Genomic DNA, 25,060 nt, shown 5'->3' with positions numbered 1-25,060 from the left:
TTTGGGCAAAAATTATACTCGTGGTCTGAGGAGGACAAATTAGAAAGTACACCATACAAAGTACAGCATTAAATGTAACTAGTTTGATTTATTTGCCACTCATCGTTGGCAATTACTTAAACTATCTCCAGCCATACATTACTGTAGAAACAGCCTGGATAAAGTTCAAAACATTCTTGAAACAAGATTTAGACATTCACAAATGCAACGCAAACATTTTTTGACGCATGCATTTTTATTATGAAAAATTATCTTGTGTTTTTTTTCTTCTTCTTTTAATTACATTTCCTGAATGGTAGCATTTTACAGGTATATTTATGGTGTATTATTAACAATGTAATGCTTTTATGGCTTTCCAATAATACAAGAAATCATAACAAAACAAAACAGACCCCGTTGCATCGTTTACTTGCTCTGTTCAGCCCGTTCTAAATGTCATTGGAAAAGCACAATAAAATACATCCAGATCAGCCCGAACACCATTACCAAATTTAACATGGGTGCACAGAAAACAGGGAGATTTGGAGATGCTAGACAGGATTTGGAATGGAGCGGAAGAGCAGGTAACATGGCAGGACAGAAAGGAATCATGGCAGGTGCGTTCCATTACTTCCCTTTTGACATGCTTTTCTTCTCAGCTGCAATTTCTGTGTGATCACAAGAAAGAGAGAGATGAGCAATCTGTAACGGAGCCTCATTAGATTCATCAAAACTCAAAGATTTGTCCTTAATTGTCGTCAAGAAACCATCCTGTAGCAATTCATTTAAAAACCCCAAATCTGATGTTAACGCCACAGAACAATGATAGCCTAAAGCAGCAGTGTCTAATATCCTGGTGATCAACCGGTGCTCGACTAGAGTGCAAATAATTAAATAGTTACACCACAATTTGGAAACTTGACACATTAAACTGTCAAAATCAAAAGCAGATATACCTTAAAATTATCGTTGGGTCAAGCTCCCAAAAAACACTGGATCCTCCATTTACCATAATGCAACTTGTCAACATATATTATATATATTATTTTATTATTTATTTTATGATATAAATGCCCACATCTTTTAAAGTCCACACTCTCAGTGTGAGTCACAGGCGTTCTGATTAACTTGTAATCCTCAAGGCTAACCCCCCCTTATCCCCGATGACCTCATCAAATTAAGATAAGAGCCACATAAGGACGTACAGATGTTTTCACAGGCTGTACAGTAATCCTCATGGACAAGTTAACTCAAGGTGTGGCACGGGAGTGGAAAAAAAAAACAAAAAACAACTTTGAAATTAACAAAGTCATGGTTTCAGTAAAATCATTACAATTAAAAAAACGTTAAACATTAAGCGAAGAAACCTGAATCAAGTGTGGAGCCAATTTTTGCTGAAAACACCTACCTTGCGCAGTTGGAAGAGCTGGTTCTTTTGTTTCAGCCTTCTTGAGATTATTTGGGTTAAAGTGCTCCACCTCTGAATTGAGTGGGTCTTTCAAAACTTTCTAATGGAGGGGAAAACAAGAGAGCAAAAATAAATGTATTTAAAAAACAAGAGTTTGAATGTTGGCACGAGAAAACGTTAAAGACACAATCCGTCATCATGTCATCATTTGAGATGCCGTATGAAGTCAAGCCCCGCCTCCGTTAAAAAGACAGGAACTCTGGGAGTTATGTAAGCCAGTCACAAGAAACAACGTGTACTGGAATATGTAGCTATAATGTGGTGTCAATTTACACTGTACTGTTATTTACAGCTATTCAGAGCCACGAGAGTTCCTACGGGGATTAAAGGGGAAACAGGCTGTACTTGAACATCGACCTGCATTTATATGGTCATGAAAGGGATTAGGGGACATTATGAAAACTGGGGAACACGGAACAGAAGTCAACCACAAAAGTAAAAGCATAGTTGGGGAATGGAATACTTCATTTTTGCTGGAAAAGTGCATGTGCATGAAAGAAAAAAAAAAAATAGCACAACTGCTCTGGGCTGAATAAAAGGAATCATGGCTGGTACATTTCAGAACTCACCTCTTTGATGGCTTCCTTCTCGTCATCGATTACTGAGAGAGACAGAGGGAGAGAAATTAATCAAATAGTCCTTAACTATTGTCAGAATTATATAAGCTATAGCACTGCATTTAAACAATGTTATCCTGCACTAATCAATTAAAGATGAACACAATAATATTCTTGGTGGGGCGATCCTTATTATGCAGGAACTGGTGCTGATGGGTGGTTCCGCTCTGCACACCCAACAAGATCAACAATGGCATAGAAGTTAGCCTTTTGTGAGCAACGCCGAGCAACTCAACACCATCTTTTAGTTGATAAACCAGTGCCGTGCCTGTACAGGACGAGCCGAGGGCGGGGCCTCGCTGCTTTCTCACACAAAAACAACTTCACAGCAAAAACACGGCACGGTCTTCGATCCTCAGTAACACACCTGCATGTTTCGTTAATAGTCCAATAGTGTTTAAATATTTCCACTTTGAATAGGAACCTGAAATAATATGAAACAGCACAGCTACACATTTTGCTTGAACAGGCAACAACTACATTGTGCTGATAATGCCATCGTTCTTTGAAATAACATTTAAAAAACAATTTGAATGCAGGACTTTGCAGTATTCATCGTTTTACCAAAGAGGCCGTCTACCACTGCCGATACCAACATTCCCAGTTAGAGAAAGCAACATGCCTGGGGCCCCAAATCGACCCCTGAGAAATCACAACGAAGTCGCAGTTACTCATAGTCAGAAACGGGAGTGAAACACACTTAGGTCATTTCCAAATATAGTATCAAGTCTCACGACAGGAAAATGCAGGTTTTCCTCATGTAGGGGGAACAGAGTCGCAGCTTACTAACGGTACACTCTGGTTTGATTCTGCTTTCATTGCTCATAAAAAAGGTAACTTCTCATTTAATAGAGTGATGGTTCCTCCTTCCACTGAAGCATAGCTCTCCTGAGAGAAAAATACACAAGTCGCAGTTTAAGGCTCAGATAACACGCATGCTTCAGTGCTTGGGTTCCTCCCCACCGACTTAACACCAACACTCATGGCTGCAGTCAGATTGAGAACGAGCAGGAGGCTCTCAGCCTCTGGAAGGAGCGGATGAGCACTTTGAACCCTTTCCTGCTGCCTCATGCCAGGTTGGCATTAAGCAGAATAAAGAGGAGCTCTCAGGAGGTTGGGCGTGTATCCAAACAAGGAGCTGAACAAACCAGGATCAAGGGACTGATAAGAATGTTTTTTTGAATCATTTTTAAAAACTACCTTTTGTAGTTGGAAGAGGGTTTTTCTCTTCTGTGGTGGTTCTCTTGAGCTTCTGTTGATTAAAGCTCGCCAGCTGCTCATTGAGTGGCTCTTTCATACTTTTCTAATGTGGGAGACAAGAAAAGAAAAAAAATCAAAACAAAAAGATTGAAAGGGCATGAGAAAATGTTAAAAGAATGCATGAGAAATAATGAACACGTGGTCTCATCATCCTCCTCCTCCAAGATGGATAAAATTAAGCCCCACCTCATTTAAAAAAAAGAAAGAAAAGGGGAGAGTGTACTGGGCTGACCTCTGAAGTTATGCAAGACGGTCACAAGAAACAACATGTACCCACCTCATAACATACCTGCTTACAATGAACAAATAGCTATAATGTGGTGTCATGCTACACAATTTACTGGGGATGCATGTTTGATCCGTGTTTATACGTGGTCATTAAAAAGGGAGATGGGGGTAGAAAATGTAGAAAAGTGGGACCAAAATGCTTCAGTTTTGCAGGGAAAGTGCATCTACGTGGGAGAAGTTTGCTAAAAGGACATAACATTTCAGACGAAAACAAGACAACTATGTTGTTTTCTACTCAGTTCCTGCTTGTGGCGCTACAGTGTTGGAGAAAGTCATGGGAGGAAAACAAAAAAACCCCAGAAGCAGAGACTGAATTTAAAGTTTGAGTACTCACCTCTACGATGGCTTGTTTCTCGTCATCGATTACTGTGATCACAGGAGAGAAATTCAAAAGATTTGACTCTGAGAGTGCCATGTTTTAACATCATTAATAACCAACTCTGATGTACACAGTACAGAACAATGCTAGTGGGAAGTATTAGCCGCAGATATTCTCAATGCAGTAACTCTGCGACAGATGGTTCCGCTCTGAGAAACCAGATAAACAATGGAAAAGCGCTGCCCTTTTGAGAGTCAAGTCAATGTCAAATGGAGATTGCAGTTTTTTTTTTTTTTTTTTAACAAACACACCCACACACATTTTAAAACTGCCCTCTTCCTGTTACTTCATGTCACACCAGATGTGAAGGGGGGCCTTTCAACTGTGCAGTACATTGTCCGGGCCTCCATTTCATTGCTCCAAGTCACTATAATTTGCTTTTTTCCCCCCTCCCTCCCCACAGTGCTGGATTGTACGACACTAGTTGCTCTTTAATAAACATAAAAAAAAAGTGTTCCTCTGAAGCAGATGCCACTAAGCAGAACAAGGACAAGCATTGAGGTAGCAGGGTGTGTACCTGCAGTTAATCAGTAAAGCAATGTTTGACTTTCATTATGATAGGCAGACAGGAGTTAAACGATTAGGAACAATGAGCTCAGGTAAGAAGGGGGAAGAAAAAAAAAAAAAAAAAAAAAAAAGGGGGAAATCTGGATCAAGGGCAGAGTTTAAAAAAAAAAAAAAAAAATTTTTGATAGCACACTTCTTTTCCCTTAAAAACACCTACCATCCTGCGTCGGAAGAGTGTTTTTTTCCTGGAGTTCAACCTTAGCGAGGCCGTCCCTCTGAAACTTCTTCACCTCGTCTTTGATTGGACATGGCTTGCTCATTTTGGGAAGATTTCTAATCCAGAAAAGTGTGGTGGGAGAGAAAGCAGGAACACGTGACGCCATTATCATTTTCCCATCACTTCAGACATCCAACTTCCCCGCAGTTATGTAAACCCACTTAGCAGAAACATGTACAAACAAACAAACCGCTGCCACATCATTCCCACACCACACCCGCAGCAGAGAGAGTAGCCTGAATAAAAAAAAAGTCCAGGCCTGTTGGTAGAAATGTCGAGTAACATCCCACTAAACGTTGACACATAAAATCCTAACAGTGACGATGACGTGTGCGTTGCAACGGTTAAGGTTTATTTTATGTTTTTGTGCGCAAGAAAAACAATTCAGAGTAACTTTACCTGGTGCAGAAGTTGGCAGCGTCCGACGTTCACAGGTAAAAACCCAAAATGCGTCTGTGCGTAATCCGTGCAAAGCCAACTCTTTAAGTAGAGACGACACGCCCTTCAGCACGCCAACGCGGACACCGATGCTCCGGCTCTCATTGGCTACCGAAGCTCCGAGGAGCGTTCTGATTGGACGTTCGATTTTTTTTGGGGCACGGCCGATAGCTGTCCGTTCTTGCCATGGAATGTTGTAATCATTTTCGATCATTTGTTCCTCCCCCTGCCTGCGTAGAGGAATGCACAGCCAGTGAGCTCCCATTACACAGGATCTGGGAGTGTGTCTTTTTTCTTTTTTTCTTTTACACACACACCATCTCGTGGACTGGTAAGGTAATGACATGGTGTGACAAAAATCAATTACAATAGTAAGAACACTTCTCTTAAATTAAGAGTTATAAATGTTCTTTGAGGGGTGGAAAAAAAGTTTCTACTTTTGAAAAATTATAATAAGGGTATTCTGTGTTCAATTCACATCCGTGGGGGTTACAGACATTTAGAAGTAGGCAGTTGACATTTGTATTTCACAGTCAAACATAGACAGTTTACCTTACGGCCCACACACTTGTTTATTCAATTCCTTTCATACATCATACAGGGGAAAAAAAAGAAAAACACACCATGAACTTGCATCCGTTTCCCTTCATCCACTCAAAGGGAAATTACAGTGATTTAGTACTACACTTAAAAAAAAAACAGGCGGTCAAGATCAAATCACTGATATCCTGACTTTTGCCCCCCTATATGGGTCCAGGCAAAAAAAAAAAAAAAACTTTTCCCATATTGATACCAATTTTGCTGGACAAAAATAAAACCCATTTTTTTTAATGCAGGATGTCTGCTATAACTCGTAAGCTGAGATAATCAGTTTAGAGAACTGAATGTAGCTGATATCTAAGTTGCTGATCATGTTATCAAACTTTGCTCATCCTGCCTGTTGACCTCTGTTGGATGCTATTCCCCATATTCCTCTCTTTCTACATGCTAATAAAAGCAAAAATAAAATGATCATATAATATGTAACTTTGGGTCATGATACATACTCCTGTAAATACATGGTAAATATCACCTCTGACACTGTGTTCCAAGTCTTGGCAGTGGTGCCTTCAACTTGCTTGTTCATTCTGACACAAAATTGGCTTTGTTTGTTGGTTTGAACCAGGTAGATAGGTTATGTCATTGTAGTTGCAGTTGCAATTCCCACAAATATATATTTTTTCACAGCAGACATTTATGTGCAGTGACGACATACAAAATAAGCAGCAAAAATAAAAAATAAAAGCAAATCAGCCGCACCGTTTTGTCGATTATAAACAATACAAACAATAAAACCACAGATTTTTAACACCGTCTCTTCAGCCTGAACGTTTCTGCTGCTTGTCGTTGATAACAGTGGTGAGTCCCCATGTAATGCATGATCTCAAAATAACCAAATAACCTCCTCTGTACAGCAGAACAACACTCCGCTGTCGAGATTCCCAGAGCGTCTTCCAACAAGCCAGGACCCCTTTCATCTCCCCTCCCACCTGGGCCTGCATGTTTGCCACTAGCACCGACAGCGGGTAAAGAGGAAAGCTGATTGCCATGGAGGTCAGCATCCCTGAGATGAAGGAGGAAACATTTGGGGAGAGCCCCTGTCCCTCCACGACAACACACAATGGGCCCTTCAGGCCAAAGTATATTGAGCTGCCAAGAGCGTTGCGGGCTGTGATGGGCAGCAAGGCTCTGTAGTACCCTAATGCCGGCCTCTGCTCCTTCAGCCTGACAAGAAGACTCTTCAGGGTGGGAACCTGACGGTCGTTTTGGCCATTTTGCAACACATTCTGGACGCGCTCAAAGGGGGTAAAAACCACGGCTTCCACCATACCTGCACCGAACCCAGCCAGAGCAGGCAGGGCAGAGGTGGGGATGACCTTTTGGTGCGACTTGGAGAGGCGACGGAGGAGGGTGTCCTGGAGGCCAAAGAGCAGCGTGCCATTCAGGGTCCTCATCAGTAATGGCGGGGCCACGCCCCTGTAGAGCTTTACAAGTCCCTCCTTATAGAGCTGCCCCACTACCTGGTGGACTCCGGTGTTGTGGATTTGTTGACGGAAAACGATTTTGTAGACGGGGAAGACGACGACAGCGGGAAGGGCGGATAGCAAGCTGGAGGTCCCTCCGTGCAAGTAGCTGTTGAACCGAACCAGCGGACCCCTGAGGCCCTCTTCATCTTGTTTATGGTCAGGACTTCCTGCCATGATGGAGCTGAGTAAGGATTGAATCACAAATCAGGTTTAGCATCAGCCGAAGAACAGTCATAATGATGAACCTTCTGAATAAGAAGAAATGAAAGTGGAACCACATGCCAGGAAACCACAGCAATGTGTATATGAATAGATGTGTGAGGATTCTCATACAGGTCATGGTGATCTTTGAAAGCTTTATCATAGGAAACTGCACTTGCTTGAGTTTTTTTTTTAAGACATTTCGCCGCTCATCCAAGAAGCTTCTTTACGTCCTCATGTATAATAAATCAACATTAATTATTATAGTTTGAGTCTCCACTTCTTAACATAAAATAAATAGACATTATAGTCTGTGATAAACAATAAATATAAATAATTGATGAAATGTACTTACCCGGTCGTCAGCTTTCAGTAGCCAGCAAAAACAAAACAAGAGAATATACAGCCTATAGAAAATGTAGAATCTACTTTCATTTTCCTCGGTTCATTGTTGGTGGTTGAAGGCAGCGCGTGCGTCTTTTGGTTTTTCCTTCACCGCACGTGCAGAAAAGCTCATTTCTGGTCGCGAGAGCAACACGTGTTCTACTTGTTTCTACCCTAATAAAGACAAACGCTGTCAAATCTCGCCCGACAACGTCTTACAGTACGATGATGACAAGATGATGACATCGCACACCGAGCATTAATACACCGGTGTCCATGATGGGCCCGCCCCTCCTAGAATATCTATTGGCCAAGACAGGCTACGTCACGTGGCTCGCGATTGGTCATTTCGCCAATCAATCAAAGTGTTTTTTCCCCTTCAGAACCAAGGGTGTTTTCCAAATGACAGCAAATAAATACGACTAATATTATTTATTTTTGACCGTATTTTCTTTATATTTAAAATGTAAACGAGATTGTCCAAATGCGACCAAAATGAATGAGTTGCTGGTGGGAAAAACAATATATATAGACAAAGGGCTTTTAATTAAAGGATGTTATCTAAAAAAAAAAAAAGCCAAATATACAGCAAAAAGATAAATAAATTAGGCCTATGGACATGATCTCATTGAAATCATCCACCCAGGGACTTCAGATGGAAATGAGCTTCACCGCATAAATGGATTTTGCATTGTCCCTGATAAACAATTTGCCTTCTATGACTCAGGTTGTATGCAGCTTTTCAATATTTATCTCATAGGCAATTCTAAATCGTTATATGTCTACAGGAATGAAGCACAAAATACCAGAAACAAACAGGTTAAAGATTTTACGCATATTTAATTTTTATTAAGAACGCATCCTCAGATTACCCGTGCGTTCACCCTACTTGAAAAGGTAAACACAAATGTTTGGAAATGCATATTAATGACAAATCCTTCCTCAAGACATACAAAAAAAAAAGATTAAAAGGAAAAGCAAAAACATAGCAGGTGAACATTTCTTAAGGAAGCTCCAGCCTGCAGAGACCCCGAACTAAAAACCCAACAGTTTCTTCACAGAAAGACCGTCAATGCAGAACCTCGGAGGGTAAATTCTGGACACTGGGCAAACCCCACTCAAGTGGAGGGCACCTCAAGAGTTGAAAGAAACCTCCCACGACATCTTTTACATCCTGATAAGACATGTGAAAGATCTACATCCAGTGAGAAAAATAAACCGCTAAATAGGAAGGGGAACAGGAGGTGACTGGAGGAAAAAGTCTTCCCATTTCAGACTGTTGAGGCACTCTTGGGTTGAGTGGAGCTTCAGTGCACTGTAAACTAGTTCAAAACACATTCACTTCATTTTTTATAATCTTTCAAACAGCAGAGGACAAACGAGCAACATGAAAAAAACTACACTCGTTCACTGTAACAGCTTTACATGGCAGATGCTTCTCCTGACCATTGGGACCTGCCGGGATATTTATATAAGCTCTTTGACAATATATGGAAATGACTGCAGAGGGCTGAACTACGAAGCAAGATTCCTAGCGTAGCAAGGTATGTTGACCCTAAAGTTTTCCGTAAACTTGAGTTTTGACTTGAAATTGACTCAAAACATCCCTTTCATCAACTTCTTTGGAAATAGCGACATGTGAGCGAGACAGATTCTTAACCGAGTGAAAGCGATGCAAAGTTATTGAGCTGATGTGTCTATTGGCCATTTTTTCCACAGTTAATATTGAAATGAATTAAATGTATTTCACTTTGATTCAAACATCCTTCATTATGGGCCAGTGTCGCATCTCCAGCTCTAGAATGTGCAGTTGTCGCATTAGAAATAAACGAGGCGATGACGATTGCATCACGGACCAGCTGCTGCTTAAGCCCTTATCCAAACAGTTTGGGCTGCTGAGCTGCATCAGGTGTAATTAAAACATAACTACTATTGTGTATTATTTTATTTCCCACTGCTCGGGGCTAACAGCAGCAGCGTTAGCAGTGCGTACGGTACATGTGCTAGTGGGAACACATGCATGTTACGGATTTAAAGTGTATAGAAAATGAACATTTATAACACAGGTAGCGACTCACTAATGTTAGCTATTTGGCAACAAATTAGTGTGATGAAACGACCAGTTCCGAGATGATTTGATTACTTGCTCTCATGGTGCGATATCATGTCTGGCTAAAGATGTGATCTTTGTATCGATAAACTACAGCCTCGTTCTTAACCCCTGTAGCTCGCCCAGCCATATAATGGCAGGGAAAACCCTGATATTACATTTTTTAAACCTCTGATCTTCTCAAGCCCCGGGTGCTCGTTGCTCTATCCATTAAGGTGCCACTGGGTAGAAGGGTCAAATGCATTCGATGGTAACACGCAAGAAGCCTGGGTTAACAAAGCAAGTTGATAGCGGCGGTTTCACGTCATCTCCCATTAGTTTTAGGCGTCGTTGGGCCAGCTAACGCAAACAAACTCTGGCTGTTGAACTTGCTTTGTAGTACAGACCTCCTCAGAGGTGTGATGGTCAGGAGAAACGCTATACCTATATGTTATGAAAGGGGAGACAAAGTTCACAGTGGATAAACACATTTTCATCCAAGTACAATAAATATGCTGGCCTAAACTGGTAGCTTGCTTTGGTGCCCAGACATGAAGGGACACTGCTCAAGGGGTGGTGGGGTGGGGGGCAGCATTAGTACTAACAGACATGACAGGTCTTTTTTTTCCTTTTTCTCAGTTAGTTAGCAGAACACCTTTGCTAATGGTTGTGTTTGGGTTGGAGAATTTCCTCTTCTCTTATTTGGTGTAACAGCGCACAGTAGATGGGAGACGCCATTTGTTACAAGGGGACGTGGCTGAACAGGTATGACACCGACTCGCCGTTATGAGTTCTACGGATGGCCTCTGCAAGGATCATGGAGATGTCGATAACCTGGAAGGAGGAGAGGATGAGATGGTGTGAATATAAATAGACTGGATGATTTGTTTGACAGAAAATAAATTACTTTGTAAGCAAGTTATCAAATAAAAACAGCAACTTCCAAAAAATTCTAGCATCCAAAAAAACAAAAACATTATTATGACCTGTATTTTGGGACAATGCTTCATCTTCTCCTCCTGAGGGATTGTGTTGGTGACCACTACAGCTTCAAAGCAGGCATTGTTGATGCGTGAAATAGCTGGGCCGGAGAAGATGCCATGGGTAAGGATGGCATACACCTTTGTGGCACCAGCAGAAATTAGTCTAAAAAAAAGGGAAGAGAAACAGCATAAAGCTCCATTAAACTGGATGTATCCTGACAGAGGTCTCAAAAATGAATTACAAAAATGATCTCTTTCCGAGTATGTTTGACACCAGGACAATTGAAACCATAATTGCCATGGTAGAGTCTTTTTTATGTTGTAAAGAATACATCTATATACCAGTGGAGGTAAATAAAGGGCTTACTTGTCAGCAGCATGACAGACTGTACCACATGTGTCAGCCATGTCATCCACTAGAATGGCGACACGATCCGTCACATCTCCGACGAGAACCATGCGGTCCACCTCGTTTGCCTTTTTCCTCTCCTTGTGAATAAGGGCAAAGTCCACATTCAACCTGTCTGCTATAGAGGTGACCCTGGAAGGGGAAAGTATAATGCCCATGAGGCAGGGCTAGTCTACAAGTTTATAATGCTGTAAATACACACGTTAAATTAGAACCTTGTCAGAGATAAGTAAAGCCAACAAAAGTTTAATCTAAAGTAAATTCTGGAGGAGATGCTCAAGGGTATAACTACTTAAGTATGGCTGGTGTTCCTGGCATACCTCTTGGCTCCTCCTGCATCTGGTGAGACAATGGTGCAGTTTTTCCATTCGGGGATGTTCTCTCTGATCCACTTCAGCACAGCTGGCTCTGCATACAAGTTATCAACAGGAATATCAAAGAATCCCTGGAAAAAAAGAGAATATAGATATATGGACTGGTGTCACAGGAGCTGAACATGTTGTACTACCTGCTGGGAGGACCGATAGAAGGCTCATATCTCCCTTGTTCCTTTGCCGTTATCTAAATGTAACACAAAGCTACCGAAGTCAGGTTTCTAATGTAGGTCTAAACATTACCCACGGGACAGTGTTGCTCACCTGTATCTGTGAGGCATGCAGGTCCATAGTGATTATATGGTCTGCCCCCGACACCGACAACATGTTGGCCACCAATTTAGCAGAGATAGGAGCACGGCTCTGCAATGAAAATAGATCTCTTCAGTCACATGGAATAAATGAACCGGCAGACATGGGTTGTTTCTAAAAATAACACTCAACTGAGAGCTTAACGATCCAGTAAAGTTACACCAGTCAATAACACACACATTTAGACTTTAGACCTCGAAATTGGTTAGTAATTAATTTTCAATTTGATTATTGATGTTCAATAAACTAATAAAATAATCACCAGTACGTATGCTAACGCACGTACGCTAAACACAGAGGCATTCAGTTTTCATTTTGAACAGCTACAACAGTCAAATGAGTTCAAAAACACATGTGGCCCAACTTGAATATGGCTTTAAATCTTGAAAAAATACTGACATAAAACAAACTGATACAAACAGCCTGAATAATATCTAGTCTTGCGTCACAATAAATAATAAACATTGAGATTTGGTAGTGGAAAGAGTTAAAACATTGTATTCATGCAATATCTTTAAAAATGTTGGAATGGGAGTAAATAAAAAAGGGTGGATAGCAAAAAGCTACAAGCTAAGAACTAATGAGATGCAACGGGGTTGATTGAGCAAGGCACACAGAACATGGGAAAGGGGAACACATGCTTAAAAAAAAAGAAAAAAGGGAAAGCAAATATGCGTTGGCAAATGGGGATGGCTGCAGGCTTCTTGTCATGATGCTGGATGGCAAATGGCATGACAGAAGTAATTAGACAGATATCCCTCACCCCCACCTTGTCCTTCTTGTCTTGCCGGGCGTACGGAAAGCATGGGATGACAGCCGTGACCCTGGAGGCTGAGGCGATCTTGCAGGCGTTGATCATGATCAGCAGCTCCATTAAATTGTCATTGATCTCCCCACAGCCACTCTGCACAATGTAGACATCTTCCCCACGTACGCTCTCCCCTATCTCCACGCTGCCAGGAGAGAGGGGGTGACAAGACAAACAGCACTCAGTGCCATGGAGAGTAAACAATGGCGTGTGTGGGCTAAATTGTGTGTGTGTGTGTGTGGGGGGGGGGGGGGGGGGGGGGGGGGGCAGCACGTTGAGTCACAAAATGAATGATACTGCATTATAATTTCAATCTACCGTGGCAACAAAGGTGGCTTTGTCGATTGGAATTACCAGGTTGTTAGCATTCGGGCAGCCTGTGAGCTAGCATGAGTGCTAAGTAACAAGTCTGGTCATTCTGAGCAACAAAGCCACATCGGTTTCCATGCGTGGACAAGTTCCCAACAACAGTGCGCGGCAATTTCACCATGACACCACGTTTCCTTATAAACAACGTTAGACGCTAGCCTACAACATTCACGTATACCAGGCGTGTCACTCAGTATACGGGTCTTTTAGGTAGCTACAACAGCGAGATAAAAAAAAAACAACCCAACTCACCATGTTTCTTGGTTGCTGAATTTCTTCGTAACGACCTTCCCCAGCTCGAGACCCAGGCGGTCCGCTATCTTCTGAGACAGGTCCGGATGCGAGCTACCGCTGAATATTTTAATATTCGGCATTTTCTTGCGGTCCAGGGCGTCGTTCAGTCCGAGCGGCTGTCGAGTCAGAGGGGTCGACGGGTCCGAGACCGACGACGGGGATTTGGCGAACAGGGTGGTGAGCAACTCTTGTGGAGCTGTAGAGCGTTCCCTACCTATCCACCATTATGTCCCACACATCACGCGTTCGGCTCTTCCTCCCCGGGCGGCGCGCACGCTTTCACTTACGTTCCGTCGCGATGACGTCATTCCGGGCAGAGGCGCCAGGAGGACCAGGAGCACGTGAGTGAATGAGGCGTAGCTATGGATACTCTTCACCACTGAGAAGTTGCCTGCACATGCTAAGCGCAAAGTGACTTAACGCAGTTACATAGTTGTACAGATAAATCGAGTTATAACTGCTCCTTGTTCCGTTGTACGTGTTGTTACCTCCTTAAATAAGTAGTGTGTTTTCTAAATGGTTTAATACGAACACGGATATTGGCGTGAAGGTAATGTTAGTGTTTGTAAACCCCCATTAAATTCCCTGGTGTTGTAGGCCTACATGCTGGCTCCCTGGAATAGCTTACTAGGACACATACTGGAACTGAGCCATCTTTAATGTTATTAGCTGCTGCTTTTTCTGCTGTGACATGTAAAAAACATTCGCCGTGGGAGAATGACTATCGAATGTGGGTCTGCTGGAAATGAAAACCACCACCTTTCCTGACATGTCCAGGGCAATGTGGTGAATGTGAAGGCCAAGAAATTGTCCATATTTTGCTCTACTTGAGATATTTGGTGTTGGATATAGCATTTAGCCAGTCCATACTCAGAGGTAATGCAACCGCTCTCCCACTGTGTTGTCATTAAAGCTGAATCTAACTTTGTTATTTTGGCAGAGACCCAAGTACCTGGCTGGAACTCCCTTCAGGACCTCAGAGACATCATGGCCGACATTGGGGCTATAATAGATGTGCATCACCAAAAGCAGTAAGTAAATGCCTTTTCACTGCAGACATTTGACCCATCATCGTAAGAAAACCACAGTTATTACTGACAACATTAATGGCTGTAATTCATCCAAGTGCACACTATCATCAAGAGCCTGACACTGATTTAACTAAATTATATTTATTTATGTATTTTGTTTGTTTTACCCCTGTGCTTTTCCTATTACATGTCCTAATGTCTACTGTCAGTACAGCCTATTAACTATTACATTGGCATATTACTGTATGTTTACCTTTGACTGCTTTGCAAAATGAGGAGATATCTCTGATACCCACAGGCCATTGCAGTTGTTGTGGATTGCCTTTCCTGTTTCCAGTTTTGAAAATTACCATAACTTTATTGCAGTGTTTTTGGCAAAGAAGTTCCCTCTCTGTTGGTTGGCTCAGCTTCAGTCTGCTTGCTTAGGAATAATATGAATAACACACAAAACACATTTAAAGTAAACCTATCTAAAATGTAAACAACATGAAACCTCTTGTACTGTTGATGGTTGGTGTTGTGTTAGGGTTTACACTGTTGAAACAACATCAGTTTTTGCCAGAGGCAAATAAATGATTCGGCCACAGCAGCAAGAACCTGCTGGCTGCAGCAAGAGAGACGTTTCTGAAAAAATGTATCTTTCACATGACATAAGTCATTCTAACGGACGCTCTGCTTTCTACCGCAAGTTTACTGCATGCAATGTCATTTGCAAATTCTCTGAAGAGTTTATATAATATACTTTATTGCTCGTAAAACATGAGTTAACTTTGTACACAGACAAGACCACAGTGACGACAAGATCATTGACAGTAAATAAAGACAGGGATGAATAGGTGCACAGAAAGAAACAATGGATTAAGCCATGGCGGGCTCGTTGTGTGAATGAAACAGGGACAAATCCACACAGTTTAGCAAAACAACAGAACAATGACAACCACAGAAAATGTTTACCAGAATGTTAAACTGTTCAAGTGTTGATGAGAGAACATTGTCTGATATTTTTGTTTATAAAAATAAACATGTCCCATGCTTTTATACTGGTAATATGCTCATTAAAATATATGTTTTGCTATTAGTCTCTATGTTACATTACTACTATAAATAATTAACTTACAGACATGTTTTATCTTTTTCTTTTTACAAAAGAGTGAAGAGTTTGGATAAATCTTAACGTTACAGGTAATATTTTAAAAGTGTCTCAAATATCGTATCTTACTATTTACATTTACAGTGTAGAACAATACATTTTCATACTGAATATCATTTGCAAAACATTAACATATTGCCACCACAGCCTTTCATTGTTGCCTGTTTTTCCACTTTAGAACTGGAAAATTATCTGTACAAACAGTATCATCACCTTCAATGGTCAAAGTATTTACCCCTGAAAGTCTAGTATGTGAAGGAAAACATGCAGTACAGTGAAAGAGAAAACGCTGCATATGATTATGGAAAATGCCACATCAACAGTGGAGGACAAACCATTAAAAGAGAGTGCTTACAAACACTACAAATGTGTTCTGAAAATATTGAAGGTCAAGTCCTCAGTGTAAAATGAAAGTGTTACAGTGCGGGGAGCAGACATATTAACAATGAATCATCAAAGCCGCAGATGAAAAAGGATAAAGTCGCTCAGATTTACAGCAATACAAGGCTATAATTTGGCTAGAATCTTTTTTAAATGACACACCCACCCTACGCCACCACCATTGATTTACAGTGTTTACCAAATATTGAACATTTGCAAGTATGCATAGTATGGCATTTAGTGTCCTACAATTAGTTTCTTGCCACCAACAGTAAAATACCTTTATTTAGGCTGGATATTTACACAATATACAGTATTTTACAAACCCTTTGAGGTCCGTTCGACAACCGTGTTATATCCCAAAGGACTGACCAATACATTTGTGTAAGAAAGAGCAATAATGTGTTTCTTATCTTTAGCATTGTGGCAGGCCAGTTGTCACGATCAATTAGGTTTCACAACACTTTCTTTTAACAGTGTGTCCATTATACACGTTAGGCCAGTACATATAAACTCTCTCTGATTAATTTCCAGGAAGAACAAGAGGATGAGACACAAAGAAGATTTCAGACAGGAAACAGATGTGTTAGTTTTATTAAAATACATAGAAAACTACTTTGTGTGTTTCTTATATATTTGCTAGATTGCACAATGTATAACAGCACATAGAAAGCAAATTAGTTTATACTGTATCCGAAAACCTGAATAAAAACAAAGGATCCTTTTGAAACTGGTACGCTTTAGCTTTGAGGTGGTGAATAATGTAAAACTGGTGGTGTGGACTCAAGTGAGGTTTTCAGCAGCAGAGTGAATAAAAAACACTTAATCAAACATTAAAAGATACATTTCAACTTCAGAGCTAATTTCAGAGTTTGTGCAAAATTCTATAGTGACAAGCTTATCCACTTGCAAGTGGAAGGCTATATTTTTAAAAATATGATTCAGAACAAGTGAGTTGCAAGTGAGCCATGTGATGGTGTTAAAATACACTCTGTGCGTTATTAAGTACAGTGTGGGTTCAACTTCTCTACAGCTGAGTGAGGAAGCAACACTCATTACTGTGTAGTGGATAAGACTGTGACTTGGGTCTCTGCTACATTGTCTGCCCAGATCAGGTGTGTTTCATCTGCATTGTCATAGTGAGAGAATGGGCTTCTGTTAGTCAATATAGTTTGAAATGTCATACTTGTCTTTCAGCGGTTTTCATTCTCCAACACTGTCACTTACATGTTTTACTCTTGTACCACTACGCCAGACATTGTCACTATAGCCAACAGAGATCTCCATTTTGCGTTACAACAGTTAATAAATTCAACAAACAAACACGTCACCATCTAACCAGCCAACGCTTTGGACTATGCAATTTACAGAAGTCGCTACTTGGCGAGTTCTCTGAAGGATTTTTTGTCCAGAGCATACATTTATTTCTGATGATTTATTATAATCTTTATACTTCTCTTAACGCAATACATTTCAAATATATTCTTCACTTTTTTCTTCACAAAACTTTATTATTTGCTAAGTAGACACAACTCAAATATACATTACATATAAAATATTATACTATAATGACTTATGTATATTGTGGATATTGATAGACGGTGATTAGCCCTGTATCACCCAGTCTGTTATAGGGTTCTTATTCCATTGTGCATTAGTTTGGTGTATCTTTATATTTCAAAACAACATCCTCAAGGCTACCTCAGGGCCTGTAAACATGGGATGGAACAGCTGCATTGCAGTTTTTTTTTTACTGAGGATGAATAATTGCATGTCTTGTAAAAAATGTAAACAATAAACAAATAATACATTTTAATAAGAGTGGCCACCCACATTCTGGACTGTTCGTCACTGCCAGATGTATTCTTACTGGGCAGGCAGAGTTTTGATGGGTCGAGTGAGTGAACTCATGTTATTGGTGTTGGAGGAAACTTGAGGGCTCACTGTCTTTGTCGGCAAGCTGCTTGAGTGTCCCATTGATTCTTCTGCTGCACGCAGAAGCAAAGTGTAGTTGATAGCTACTTCCTCAACTTTTCTCAACAGCTGAAGCCTTTGGGTTTCTGAACGAACCCCTCTGACCAACTTGATGAAGGTCTGAGTTAGTTCACACAACACTTGAAAGCTGGCTGTGACAACAGCAAGCATGCGTGTTGGGCTTTTTTCAACACTTGCCACTCGTCGACAAGATGCTCTGAATTCTTTGAAGCGTACAGCCAGCTCCTGTTTGTACTCTGCAATTTGTGAGGACTGAAGACGAGCCTCACCCTCAGCTTGTGGGCTGTTAGCACACTGACGCAGAATAGCTAGCAACTCATTAGCATCCAACTGGGCATTAAGGAAACCATCAGGCAAGCTGAAACATTTCCCCTGGAGAGCCTGTACCCGTGCCAGGCTCCCCTCCATTGTACCACAGGCTCTTAGGTCAATCTCCTGTGTCTGTGGCTCCTCCTCTTCCTCCTCCTCCACCTCCTCTTCCTCCCCACTGCAGTCCTCTGCATCAAGAACCTGGAGTGTTTTGCTCACTACAGGAAAGGTACGTGAGTCCAGTTCCATACCGGGAAGGACCTGAAGGGGTATGGAGTATGAGAGCTCGTCCTTCTCACTGCTTTCATCTGCTGTGTCACACTTCCTGTAGCAGAAACAGAATGAGCAGCATTTATCCTTGTCATCACTGTCTTCACTGGGTAGGGTCAGCAGGACCTCGCTAGTCCCTTCTTTATTTTCACGCAGTAGCTCTTCTCCCTGAATGAAAAACACACCCTTTTTCCCCTTCCCCTCTACCAGGTGAGACTGAGTATGGACTGGCTCTACTGGCGTGGGGAGCCTCAGCCCTGTGGCCCTCACTCTCTCCATCTCCTTCTCAAGACTCTTGGCTTTGGGCCTCACCTCAGCATACACAGGCATGCTTGTGTTGTTATCCAGCTCTCCAATGCTGTATCGCCGTTGGAGCTTCTTATATTCCGGTGCTCCCATGCAATCTGTTTGAGAAGTACAGGTGGGCAAGCAGGAACCTTGCTCTCCCCTAGGCTCTCTTGACTCCAGACTGGTAGAGCGTATTCGTGTGGTCTTGATCTCTAATGTCTGAGGTCTCCTTGAAGCACCTTGGGTGTGAGATGCTTTGGAGACTGTTGGAGGGGTTTTTGAGAGTGGTCTCTCTGGTCTCTCTCGGCCTCTGTGTTGTGTCTCTGTTGTGGATCCAACTGGAGTGTCAGGTAGTCGCATGCCCCTACACATTCGCTTACAGTCACAGCTGCGTCTCTGCTCCCTGGAGATACCTGGTGCCTTTAGGACAGGGCTGGTGCGCAGCTGGCAGGCACAAGGTGTGCCTGAGGGAACAGGTGAGGATCCCTGGGGCAATAAATCTCCCTGGGATGACTTAGGTTTCAGCAGCTCCTCTAAGAATTCTAGTTCATATTGGCGGACTTTCTGCAATTGAGCCCTTCGCTCATCTGTTTCTCTTCGCATCCTTGCTGGGAACGTAGCTGAAAGAAGGTTTCTAAAACTTAAGAAAGGAGCACTACGCTGGGACTTCGCCTTACCACTGCCTTGCTTCTTTGATTCTCTGGCTGGGAGAGTGGAGACCTTATCTGCAGAGTGGCTAGGTGTTAGATCATCTAAAATAGGTAGGGATTTTATGGGGCATTTCTCTGACTCAGGGTGAGATTTACCCTGGGCACCCTCTGTCTTAGTTTCAGCTACCTCATTTTTCTCGCCTTTTACAGGCAAGCGAGGGGAGTACTTGGTTTGTATTTGAGGGCTGGGTTTTGACAAAATAGGCTCTGCCAATACTCTGACTGCATTTTCCTTGCTGTTAGCAAGCTGGAGGCCTTTGGCCCGAAGACGCTCATCGTCTGTGGGGGAGGAGGATTGAAACATTACAATATTCTGAACCTGTTGGTCTTTTAATCTTAGTTGAGGCCCAGTCTCCTGTTGCACTGGGCATGTGCAGAAAAGGTCATCAACTGGCAAAAGTTCTGTAGAGCTTGAAGGCTTCATGGTCTCACTAGAGGCAGTCTTGGCATCTTGGCACATAATAGTTGGAGAAATCTTGGCAGAGGCAGTTCTTTCCACAGGTAGGAGGATAGGTAAGGCTTTTTTGCTAAGGTCTGTATTAAGAGGTGTTGTTGTCTTCCCCTTTAAATCCTCCAAATTATTGTGGCTCAGTGTCTCCCCAGAATAATTTGATAACGTCTGATCTTTACTGACCGGAGCGGTCATAGAAACACCAGACACTTTTTCAGGTGACTTGGGGTGATCAGGGGTATTAGCTTTGGTGGACTCAAAGTTTGCTTTCATTTCTGCTTTCTGTTCACTTTGAGTCTCTTGTTTGCCCCCCTGCTCTGTCACCACACTGAGTACTGCAGAGTCTTGACTGGGACTGACTTTAAAGGGAACGGTCTTGCTGAGGATAACTTGCTTGGGTGGACAGCCAGCACGAATCTGGCCCACAGAGAAGGCCCCAGTCCCTATGGTCTTTGCAGTACAGCCAGGGATAGCCAGGGGAAAGTCACGACGGCAGAGAATACGTTCTTTGTTGATATGGTGAGCCAGCAGGTAGGCCTGGTTCTGGTTCTGCTTCATAGCCGACATCATCTCAGAAACATCAGTCAATTCAGAGGAGTTGGTCTCATGGCCTGAGTCCAATGATGACTCAGGTGTAATGGCGGCTAAGACAATCAGCCCTGAGGAGGAAGGCAACATAGCACACTGTTAGGATAATCAAGAAACAACAAACATTACAGCACATAAATATTAATATAATATAGTGGTGTTTTACTGTTGTCAAACTATTTTCAGTTGGGTTTATTTATCACAATCACAATAATTATTCATAATATCTTTTGAACAAGGGATTCTTTTGGAACAGTTTTAATTTAATCCCCAAAATGATGAACCCCCCCATCAACCAGTGGCTTTCCTCACCCAATTTTAAATAACTAAAGCCTTTCCATGTAGAGGTGTGTACTTGAGAATTGTGCTAGCAAAGACTAGCAAATTTCAGATGTTCATAAAATACAACAAATGTGGTTGTCAATTTGTCATTTACAACGCAGTTTATTTTTGACAAAAGGTTTTTTTTTAAAAAGGTTTTTAAGATACACAACATTGTGAAATTGTCAGCTGTTGTTGTCGCTTCCACTGTCCATAATATTTTCAGCACGACTTTAATATCATTCTAGTTTTGGTTAATGCTCAGTTTGTTCAGCATCATGTAGGAGGTTGTCTTGAACCTTCTACCTTAATTTCTTTGTTGTTTTTGCTGTTATTGCATTGCAAGCACAAGAGATTGCAGGATTTCCTTGCCATTTCACAAGATAATAAAAATGATTTACTGCAAATATACTTAAAAAGGTAAGACGTTGGAAAACTATTGGATCAGTACTGCTGTTAATACTGTTTGTGAGATATGGGCCGTGGCATGACTGAGGTGGTTGACCTGCAGTCTGTGTTGGCTGTTGAGGGTGATGGGGGTAGTCCTCAGAGGCTGCCAAAGCCTCTAGTGCCTGTAAGGTGGACACCAGAGCGTCATCAAGCTCCTGGGCATGATCTCGGACTGTTCTCGTGGCCACATTATCGATTAATGTCACAGGCACATCTTCCTTGGCTTGGGCCAGCTTCCCAGACGTGAATCCTAGGCTGGCACTGGTTCGAACCTTCCTCCCTCTCTTTGGGTCATCCTCGTCTGAACTGTTGTCCCTGAAGCCAGGTGGTGGGGCAGCAATAGCAGGTGGTGGTAGTTGCAGTTTCTCTCCACCACAATCAGGCTCATCCTCCTCTTCATTCCCCGGGGGCGGTAGGGCCATGAGGTCAACAGCACATCCATCTCGGGAGGCACAACCAATGGAACAGTGTTTCCCCGAGCTCCCACTACTGTTCCCTGCTGTTGACAGACCCTCTGCCCTATGTCTGGCTTTGCAGGAGTCACAGAAGTATCGTGAAGGTTTCTGGGTTTGACCCATTGTTTGGGCTCGGGTTCTGAATCCCGCAATCTCCACTGCTGGTTTCTCTAAAACTGCAGCGATTTCTTCTGTACTCTGCTGGGTGGGGTCTGATTTAGTGCGGGGCCGCCCAGGAGGCTCATGGGTAATAAAGTTTTCATTGATGTCCAGGTCAGCTTCAGCGTGCGTTTGGAGCTCTTGAAATTGTTGTTGTTCTCGAAGGTGGACATGACACAGCCCCAGATGTTGAGGTTCTGCTGGAACTAGGGCCCTTGAGGACCCAGACTCCCTGTGTGAGCTTTCCCTCTCGTCCCCTCGTCGCCCTCCACTTGGCAAGTTGGTTGCCCCAGAACGTGGGTGAGCATGGTGGGAGCTTCTGTAATCTGAGGATAGAATTACCAGAGCAGTGGAAAGTTGAGGTGTTAAAAACTGGTGGTGATAGAGAAGTCCAGATGGGAAAACAGAGGCGACAGCTGGTGGTCACATGGGGATTATTTGTTATGTCAGAGATGGATGTTGAAAGTCGAGTTTGTTTGAGGTTGGAAGGTTAGATTCTGGTGGAATGTGATGGTAGGATGATCCTTCTTGTATGTGGACTACAGGTTGAGACAGCAGATGGCAGAGGATCTGTTCATGTTTGAACAGTATTTAAGATTGCAGTTAAAGAAAAAACAAAGTAGCTGTAAAAATTCCACAATGTTAATCTATCTTGTGTGGGGGAAAAGAAACATGGTGCATCCCGTCAGATTGAAATGAGAGACAGCAGAGGATGCCATGGGATGGTAAGTCCAGGGTAACCTGGTTTCAGGTAATGAAGCCAATGAAGAAGCAGACCAATGTCCATGTATACTGAACATAACTGAAGATTACCAAATATTGCCAGACATGCAAATTCTAATATGATGCTGAAAGACACATATACAACTCTAAATGTATGCTAAGAATGTCTTGTATTATCATTTAAAACAAACAATGTTTTTTTAAATAATATTTGTTTCACATTTTATGTATATTGCGAAATTGGAGCATGTGTTCAAAATGTCACCCGGACAAGTCAACATACCTGCCTTGGTCAGTTGAGACTGACCAGGGGTCCGGAAGTAGATGGTCCGTTTAGGGTCTACAAACAGTTTGTAGTAGCCAGAGATGAGGCATGCAAAGTTACTGGCATCAGGCCATTCCATGAGTAGAACCAGGGGCTGCAGGGGGTGGTAGGGAGGGGAATTAGGAGACTATTTAGGGGACAGGCAATGAGTATTGCCTGTTCATTTTGTAATGACCTGATAAAATAAAATGTATAAAATTGTTGAATAGTTTGAATAATTGTATAATTTATTATGTGAAAATGGAAACTACACATCTAAAGAGATTTCCCCTTCTGCAAAACAGAGTGTCATTATCAGATGTAATTATACATATGCATCTTTAGAGACTGTGTTGCAATACCTTGGCCTCGTGGATTGTAACCTCCACACGAGCCACACCCTGGCTCTCTCGGTAGAGCTGGATCTTGACAACCCGACTGAACTCGGCCAGAACTGTCGTGAGGTTGTTTTTCAGGTCAATCACATGACTAATACCATGTCGAGGACCCACCAGTAGTGTTGTAGCCGATTGTTTCTCATCCTGCAGAACACAAGATGTTTGCAATTATTAGTTTTTTTTACTTACTACAGCATATTGGAACATCATATAATACCTTTCGAAATCCACAGTTTTAGACAGTTACCAGTCCGACAGTGTGAAACAGTATGCCACCAAAAGGTGGAAGGTCATTGAGTACACGCATGTACTGCAGCTTCCCTTGGAGAGGAGGGACCTGTCAACAGAATGATAAAAAAGACTTTGAGAGTGGAAGCCTCCTCCAGCATTTCCCATATCCACCTGGGGGCACTGTTGAGCCACTTATGTGGATTGTAAAGTCTTATGCAACAGTTACATCTACAGAGACGAAGGACTTGTCCTAATAACAAAGGGCTCGTTATTAACCAGATATAATCATATAAGTCAGTCAATTAAAATCTACTGTAAAGAAGCTGCAAAGTGTTGAGATTTTAATAGTAATCAAGATGGCAGTTTGAAAATAGCTCTGTATTTACAATTATTAAAACATTATTGCAACAAAGAAATGCTAGATATCTATTAAATGGAGAAACCTTGTTGCCTGACGGTGGTGGATGCTGGTAGGTCTTCAGCAACTGAGACAGACTCTTGCACACATTCTTCTCCTTGACTGTTGGAAGCAAAGTGAGGGGAAGGAAAGGCTCTAGTCCCCACTCTTTTCTGTGACCAAGAGCAAAGGGAAAGATGGACGAGTATACACACAAAAGAAAAACAACAGTGGAGTGGTTAAACAGAGTCTGGGCAAAGAGTTGCAACTGAGATGACAAAGGTTTTTTTTTTTGTCCCACGGGGAAGATACAGTGAGCCAAGCTTACATCCTCTTTGACTCCTGGCTTAACATGGACACTCTAAGTCCATTACAGTGAATCTGTTCTGCTCCTGTGGTTATGATGGCAATAGCTAATTACTTGCGAGGTTGAGGTTTTAAAGAATAAATGAGCAAATTGAGGGAGAGATGTAATTTCACAAAGCAATGGATTTCTTTGTCTTGTAACGACCCAGAGAAAATGAACCTTGAGTAATTTGACTTTTTAATACTATTGGGATTAATAATTAATCATTTAGACGTTACTGAATGAACACATTTCACCGGGGCTCCTTGATATGGTACACAGAATTATTAATGATGTAAAAAATACATCACTTTCTGCAATTTCTCACAAGTTAATTTGAAGGCTAATTTAGTTTGTGGACTTACTCGACATGCTTGAGAGAGATCTTCTGATTGGGCCGTGCGGAGGACACAGTGATGTAGATATGGAGTGCGGCCAGTCGTAACGTGATGTCAGATTTCCAGTCCATGCCAAAGCGTTCCTTGATGACGTCATTGCGACTCTGTTAGGACATGTTGAAATTGAAATTGTTGCTGAAAGCTGATTGCGGTCATCGTTTCCATTGCATCTTGAGGTATTCAACCTTTCTAACTGTAAAGAA

At 42.1% G+C, this 25,060-nt stretch overlaps 4 protein-coding genes across 8 annotated transcripts in view; all 4 read right to left on the bottom strand.

Moving 5' to 3' along the window:
* Window positions 1-216: 216 nt before the first annotated feature.
* Window positions 217-5,322, bottom strand: tmsb1 (thymosin beta 1). The gene is made up of 7 exons (XM_084009840.1): window positions 5,175-5,322; window positions 4,716-4,831; window positions 3,947-3,978; window positions 3,265-3,367; window positions 2,017-2,048; window positions 1,388-1,487; window positions 217-647 (listed from the first exon to the last, which is right to left on the bottom strand). The coding sequence occupies exons 2-7, from the start codon at window positions 4,816-4,818 to the stop codon at window positions 607-609; spliced, it is 411 nt and encodes a 136-aa protein (XP_083865966.1). The 5' UTR covers window positions 4,819-4,831; window positions 5,175-5,322; the 3' UTR covers window positions 217-606.
* Window positions 5,323-5,686: 364 nt separating this feature from the next.
* LOC311013607 (solute carrier family 25 member 53-like) lies at window positions 5,687-8,115 on the bottom strand. The gene is made up of 2 exons (XM_084009718.1): window positions 7,836-8,115; window positions 5,687-7,460 (listed from the first exon to the last, which is right to left on the bottom strand). The coding sequence occupies exon 2, from the start codon at window positions 7,451-7,453 to the stop codon at window positions 6,572-6,574; it is 882 nt and encodes a 293-aa protein (XP_083865844.1). The 5' UTR covers window positions 7,454-7,460; window positions 7,836-8,115; the 3' UTR covers window positions 5,687-6,571.
* A 569-nt stretch (window positions 8,116-8,684) lies between these two features.
* prps1b (phosphoribosyl pyrophosphate synthetase 1B) lies at window positions 8,685-13,760 on the bottom strand. 2 transcript variants are annotated; one of them, XM_084009779.1, is made up of 7 exons: window positions 13,461-13,760; window positions 12,795-12,984; window positions 11,984-12,082; window positions 11,666-11,790; window positions 11,304-11,477; window positions 10,940-11,099; window positions 8,685-10,787 (listed from the first exon to the last, which is right to left on the bottom strand). In XM_084009779.1, the coding sequence occupies exons 1-7, from the start codon at window positions 13,580-13,582 to the stop codon at window positions 10,695-10,697; spliced, it is 963 nt and encodes a 320-aa protein (XP_083865905.1). In that variant the 5' UTR covers window positions 13,583-13,760; the 3' UTR covers window positions 8,685-10,694. The 2 variants fall into 2 exon arrangements, with proteins under 2 accessions (XP_083865905.1, XP_083865906.1); XM_084009780.1 differs by having other exon boundaries at window positions 12,801-12,984; window positions 13,461-13,759.
* A 2,880-nt stretch (window positions 13,761-16,640) lies between these two features.
* frmpd3 (FERM and PDZ domain containing 3) overlaps window positions 16,641-25,060 on the bottom strand; it is a 67,520-nt gene continuing 59,100 nt past the window's right edge. Inside the window, exons 10-16 of one of the 4 annotated variants that reach the window (XM_084009039.1) lie at window positions 24,825-24,961; window positions 24,160-24,286; window positions 23,733-23,822; window positions 23,450-23,629; window positions 23,067-23,202; window positions 21,502-22,386; window positions 16,641-20,746 (exon numbers count right to left, since the gene is read on the bottom strand). In XM_084009039.1, the coding sequence (XP_083865165.1) occupies window positions 17,931-20,746; window positions 21,502-22,386; window positions 23,067-23,202; window positions 23,450-23,629; window positions 23,733-23,822; window positions 24,160-24,286; window positions 24,825-24,961 (4,371 nt within the window). In that variant the 3' untranslated portion in view covers window positions 16,641-17,930. Of the gene's footprint in view, window positions 20,747-21,501; window positions 22,387-23,066; window positions 23,236-23,449; window positions 23,630-23,732; window positions 23,823-24,159; window positions 24,287-24,824; window positions 24,962-25,060 lie in introns of all 4 variants that reach the window. The other 3 variants (XM_084009038.1, XM_084009040.1, XM_084009041.1) reach the window with 3 other exon arrangements.

The sequence above is a fragment of the Eutrigla gurnardus genome (assembly GCF_963514095.1).
Source record: "Eutrigla gurnardus genome assembly, chromosome: 5".
In the NCBI taxonomy this organism is placed as follows: Eukaryota; Metazoa; Chordata; class Actinopteri; order Perciformes; family Triglidae; genus Eutrigla; species Eutrigla gurnardus.
Note: the sequence above shows the minus strand (reverse complement) of the source record. Positions and strands in the feature narration are given on the sequence as shown.

Excerpts from the sequence above, each read along its gene's own strand:
- tmsb1 (XM_084009840.1), bottom strand. The coding sequence starts at position 4,818 with ATGAGCAAGCCATGTCCAATCAAAGACGAGGTGAAGAAGTTTCAGAGG. Across the intron at positions 2,049-3,264 it reads CCCTCTTCCAACTACAAAAG|TAATCGATGACGAGAAGGAA; the intron begins GTAGTTTTTAAA and ends TGTCTCTCTCAG. Across the intron at positions 1,488-2,016 it reads AGAAGGAAGCCATCAAAGAG|AAAGTTTTGAAAGACCCACT; the intron begins GTGAGTTCTGAA and ends CCCCTCCATTAG.
- LOC311013607 (XM_084009718.1), bottom strand. The coding sequence starts at position 7,453 with ATGGCAGGAAGTCCTGACCATAAACAAGATGAAGAGGGCCTCAGGGGT.
- prps1b (XM_084009779.1), bottom strand. The coding sequence starts at position 13,582 with ATGCCGAATATTAAAATATTCAGCGGTAGCTCGCATCCGGACCTGTCT. Across the intron at positions 11,791-11,983 it reads TGCATGCCTCACAGATACAG|GGATTCTTTGATATTCCTGT; the intron begins GTGAGCAACACT and ends CTTTTTTTCCAG. Across the intron at positions 10,788-10,939 it reads AGCATTGTCCCAAAATACAG|GTTATCGACATCTCCATGAT; the intron begins GTCATAATAATG and ends TCCTCCTTCCAG.